This window comes from Limulus polyphemus, unplaced genomic scaffold (assembly GCF_000517525.1).
Source record: "Limulus polyphemus unplaced genomic scaffold, Limulus_polyphemus-2.1.2 Scaffold6396, whole genome shotgun sequence".
Lineage (NCBI taxonomy): Eukaryota > Metazoa > Arthropoda > Merostomata > Xiphosura > Limulidae > Limulus > Limulus polyphemus.
Genome location: NW_013672006.1, coordinates 10,193 through 15,899, shown reverse-complemented (window position 1 = coordinate 15,899; position 5,707 = coordinate 10,193). Strand labels below are relative to the sequence as shown.

The following is a 5,707-nucleotide window of genomic DNA, read 5'->3' as shown; positions in this document are numbered from 1 at the left end:
CTTAAGAGAAAAGTGACGTAAGTTGATATCAACTTGGTAAAAGCTTGTAGGAGCTTACACACTTTAATCTTCTCAATTCCTTTCTTCTTTTTATTCTCGTTCCTCACATTGTCTGTTTCCTAGTATCACCTTTACATCCAACACCTTTTTTTTTGTCCTGTAGATCATGGACTGTGTGAGTTAACTTTAATAAGTAGTGTTTTTAATCAAAGTTTTGATAAGGTGTACTGGCAGAATATATAAAGCTGAATTAAAAATAAAATGAAGTCCTTTAAGATTGTAAAGGGAATTGATAGTGTTGATGTATCATCTTTTTTTATATTTAACAATGAGAATAGTAGGACTAGGGGACACAAATATAAATTTTGGCAAGGTAGGAGTCATCTTCAGCCAAGACAGTTTTATTTTACTAATAGGGTGGTTGGCCTTTGGAATGGGTTGCCTTCAGATGTTGTAGAGGCAGTAAATTTAAGAAAAAGCTTGATAAGTATCTGAATGAAAAGGGCTAGATTTAAAATTTTATTTTATTTTTTTTAATCATTTTAATTTAGTTTTGAGGATGGACCAATAGGTCCCATGTTGTTCCATATAATTATGTTATGTTATTCTTAAGTACACACAGATCACTTGCCCTGTTGTTCTTTATTTGTGTTGTTAACTGTGATTTTAATTATTACTTTATGTGTGATCTTATGTCTTGTCTCTTTCAATATAACTTATCTGTTGCGACTCAAAAGGGAATACATTTACGAGCCATTGACACAATAACTCCTGTTATTAGCAGGCCTAACTTTCTATTCTTCTGGTTAACCTGAGAGATACTACAGGTGTAGGATGCTGTAGGTCTGTTTTCAAATTTGAAAAATTTCTTATTCTACAGGTGAGGCATACAAATAAAAAGCTGAGCAGGGGCACATGGTGTCTTCCATGCAGTTGATCTGAATTATATACCTATCTTTTCTGGTGAATAATGTAGAATGGCAACTCTCAAGTTTGCCTGGATAAACCTAACAAAGTCAATTAAACTAAGTTTCTTGAACATTCCAATAATTCTATCTTCGAAGTTAAAAGACCTCCAGTGTTCGGTACTTATAAGCTAATTATCTTGTTTCAACAATAACAGTTCTTAATAAGAACAATAAATGTAATGATGTATACTTACAAATTATTTTGCTGCAATTACTGGAATACCAATCATGTTAAAAATTTGAAGAAGCAGTTGAAAAGATTTCGTTATGCTAATCATAGTTTCTTTAAGGTTTACTTCCTCATTTTTCCAATTATTCAAGTAGAGATGACAACATAAGCCTGATAAACTTCCCTTAATTTTGTTTTTGAGGAAAATATTTTATTCTAAGAGAATAAAAAACTCCAGCAAGAATACAATGTTTTATTTACAATATTGCACCTAATTATCCCCACACCCCACAATCATAGAGATCAGGGAGCAGTACTGGTAACTGATAAATGTCATGTAGGCCACGATTTTACCACCTTTTTTCGTCGTAGTATCAAACTTCAAAGTCGCTTTGGCAGCGCAGATCTAAGGAGGTTTCCCGGTACATGGCAGGACTACTTCACAAGATTTTTTGACACTTATAAACAATGATTACCATACTTGCTGCAATAGTGAGATCTGATGTTTATAGCAAAGCTAGAAATAAATAGGCTATGTTTGTTATCACTTATTATAGATATATTTGTTTATAATAGAGGAATTATCATATGACCCAATTAGTCTCTACTTAGTGCCCCCTTTTGCAGTTTCCAACACCCCCCAGGGTGTTAATTAGGGGCAATATGGTAGATTCTAATGCATTAGGCTATCATTCATTTACATGTTAAAATTAGAATAACTGTATGCTTTGTAATTCATGATACTTATGTATTACACTTACCTTCTCCAACTAATTCACCCACACAGTTGGGATCTACTTCTTCTGATACTAGAAATCTGTTTAGTCTGACTAGGGATACTCTAGTCTGCAATAAGTACAAGCCTGGTTGTTAGTCTGTGATAACTATTCAACAAGTCAACTATTTCAACAACAAAGAGATATTTCCTAACATTATGAGTGAATTGTTGCAAAATCCTTAAATTTAAAAGATATTTTGTCTTCAAAACCCAAATCACCAGATATTATTCAACCACAAGGTTCATTCATCTAGATAGAAAATATTAAACACAACAATATATATTTAGTTCATGTTATAAATATAAAAAGGTGTACCAGTTTCATAAATATGTATTTATAGTAATGTATTATGTTCATACATCATAACAGGTATTACCATATCTTCATACATTATAAACACTTAAATTTATACCAAAGAAACTGCTTTAATATAAATATCACAAAAACGTTAAAATAGGTACACTCCCATTTCTTAAGTGATTATTACAAATGATCACCTATCTAAAATACTCTAAAAATTTTAGCTGAAAATACCTAATCATAAAAACAATGATCCATTTTTCACAGTGTTTGCAATGCTTCATACATCCTTAAGCAACATGTATAAATGATAAATAAGAAAGACAAATTAACCTTTTAAGTTTATGATACTAAATAATCAAATTCAAATCAATTATCACAAGCAAACTAAGCTACCATAACTTGAATGCCACAACTACCAGTTTTAAATTAAATGATTTTTAAGGATAGAATTTCACAGAACTCTTGAAGTACAGTATATAAACATTTTATGAAGTTAGAAATTATTCTAGGGAAGCAATTACTAAGAATAGAGAGAATCCTGATCCATCATTTTGGTTACTGGGCAGATGCTTTGATCAATTAACTTCACAATATATAAGATGTTTGAAATTGGCCAACAAATACTAATTTGGACTGTTAGCTTTACAAGCAAACTGATCTGGTTCAAGAATCCTGCCAATTTCCATCCTTAATATCAAGAAAAGAAAAATGAGTCTTGTTGTAATTTAGCTGGATAAAGCATCTTGTCACTAATCAGAATCATAGGCTCAAGTTTCACACAAATACCTAAATTCACTGAATGGTGCACCACCCTTAAAATTTTTCCACTGAAAGCCAATAGTATTTGCAATTTTCATAATGAACACTGATACAATTACATGTTTACTGAACAATATCTCTTTGGAAAAATTCAAGCATTAACTCCATGCTATCATTCTGTGGCTTTTGATATTACTAAACACAAATAAAATACATCTTAAAAGTTGTCAACTTTATAAAATATTCAAATATAATTTTACTTTTAGAATAAATTTTAACAAGGAAATATGCAGAAACCCTTCAAAAACAAAAATTATCATAAACAGTATTTTAAAATAACATTCTTATCCATCTTTCAGCTAACAATAATAAATTTGGGATGTTAGTATAATCTAACTACTATGACAAGTGTGAGTACGGCAAAAAAAAAAGAAACAATAGAAAAAATTAATTCTGTGATTTTAACTAATACCTTTTGATCTTGTACACTTAAAATATTTTCCAAGAGTTTATTATCACAGAGTTGACTACCATATTAGCAACTGTATCCTAAAACATTAGAAACTGTATTCACTGAAACACACTAAGAGTCACAGCTGAAAGCTTAGCATAAAACATCCAGATTAAATATGAAATATAATAAAAAATCTGTCCTTCCTTATTTTATGGTATACTGTCTTTCTAAAGTCTGTCAAAAAGGTTATGGAATTGACTGTACTTTATATGTTATTACCTGGACAATATTGGAGATCAGTTCAGGTAGAAGGATCAATGTAAATCTTATCATGTTTAAGAGGGTCAAGGAAACAAATGCTGTGCTGGCATCCAGTATGTTTTCTTCATCCATCAACACATAAGTTACAAAACTTGCTAGTGCAATCTGAAAAAAAAAATAAATATTTAACGTGCAGATGTATGAACCAAAACTATACAAGTATGAAGACTTTATTGGATAAAAATGGATTGATAAACTTACTTATTTCATCACACTTCTCAGAGTGAAGAAGAGTCATTCAATAGGTTTCAATAAACCAAATAAGAAAAGATAAATATATCATAATGGAGTTTTTAAGTGCTTTCTAATTCACCATATAGTAACTTAAATTAATTTAGGTATGTGAATAATATTAAGGCATTACACCTAATTTATTATTTGATATTATACAGCAGACCAACTGTTTAAAGATTCTATATGTATGTTACAAAGTTTTCTTTCTTTTACACAATAGGTAAAATTGTTACAGATGATATTTTCAATTTTATCTTTGGTGAAAAGAAAACAAATTAACATACATATAGAAGTATATCATTAGTTTAATGAGAGGGTGTTTAATAAGTTTTATACTAAAAAGAGGTGTCAATCTTATGCATAAAACAGTTCTTTTTTAATGGAATCAGTTCTATCATCTTATTATGTAACAAGTTGGATGTGCTACGATTAGTAACATAGTGAATCAGGATAAATAACTGAAATACATAAACACAAAAATGGAGTTTGTGTGATGGTTAGAGATTTCATCATAATGCAATTATCATTTATGTATTTCTGATAAAAAACAGCAGCTAAGCTGAAAACTGTGGGCTAAAATTGGTAAAAATAGTGTTTTAATGGATTTTTTTTATAGTACACAATAATCAAAACTGTAGTATAATTGTGTTATTGAAGATTACAGATTATAAATACATAACAAATTGACCCAATTTGTTTTGAGTACCTCAGAAGGTTATGTTGACTGTTAAATGAGAAACAAAGAAAGCTAATTCTCACAAGAGTAAATTGTAGATTGTTAAACTTACATGTAATGATAAAGATTTTATTTCTTAACACACTTGGTTGTTTTGTTTAAATGCATAATATATATATCAAACTGTTTCTCTGTAGCTTGTACAAAAAAGTATTCATTCTGATTTTGGTTGGCTTCTAACAAGAGTCAGATAAACAGAGGTTCAACATTCACATGGATTATTATAGTTATCTTTATCTCACCCCAATCAGATCCCCAATTCTTCTTTTTTCAAGAGAAAACAATTTGAGAGGTTTCAGCCTCTCAGCGTATGACAACTCCTTCATCCCAGGCACCATTCTAGTAAACCTTCCCTGAACCCTTTCCAACAATTCAGTTTTCTTCCTAAGGTAAGGAGCCCAAGACTAAACACACTGTTACGACAGTGGGGGTCACGTGACGAGTATTCTAGAGATTCACTAGTGTGTTATGACAGCGGGGGTCATGTGACGAGTATTCTAAAGGATTCGCTAGTGTGTTACGACAGCGGGAGTCAAGTGACGCTGGTAGCACGTGTTGAGAGTCTTAGAAGTTTCTAGAACAGGCAGTATTATCGTACATAAGTACGCTAGACAGTGAGAGAGACGGACGGAGGCAGAGACAAAGCAGGCAGAGAGAAAGAAAGACAGCGATTACGGTTCGCGGGAACTGAGGATAGCAGACACAGAGATCGGAACTATAGTTGGCGGGGACGGACAATTAAGTCCAAGCGCGATAGAAAGTGAGTGAATTGTTGTGAACTATATTGTGTGTAACTGTGAAAATTAAGTGCATTACAAAGTTGTATTGAGGAAGAATAAACAAGTTTTATAAAGAAAGGACTTGTATCTTAGAAGAATTAACAAACAAACATACAGAGACGTAAAAACACTATTCCAAACGTGGCCTAACTAGTGACCTGTACAATGAAAGTATAACCTCTTTAGACTTGTATTGAATATTATT

At 31.4% G+C, this 5,707-nt stretch overlaps 1 protein-coding gene across 1 annotated transcript in view; it reads right to left on the bottom strand.

Annotated features, from left to right (window-relative positions):
• LOC106473677 (canalicular multispecific organic anion transporter 2-like) overlaps positions 1-5,707 on the bottom strand; it is a gene marked incomplete at its 3' end in the record, with an annotated part of 36,805 nt that overhangs the window by 26,215 nt on the left and 4,883 nt on the right. The window contains exons 2-3 of the mRNA XM_022402078.1: positions 3,712-3,858; positions 1,899-1,983 (exon numbers count right to left, since the gene is read on the bottom strand). Coding sequence (XP_022257786.1) covers positions 1,899-1,983; positions 3,712-3,858 — 232 coding nt within the window. The remainder of the gene's footprint in view (positions 1-1,898; positions 1,984-3,711; positions 3,859-5,707) is intronic.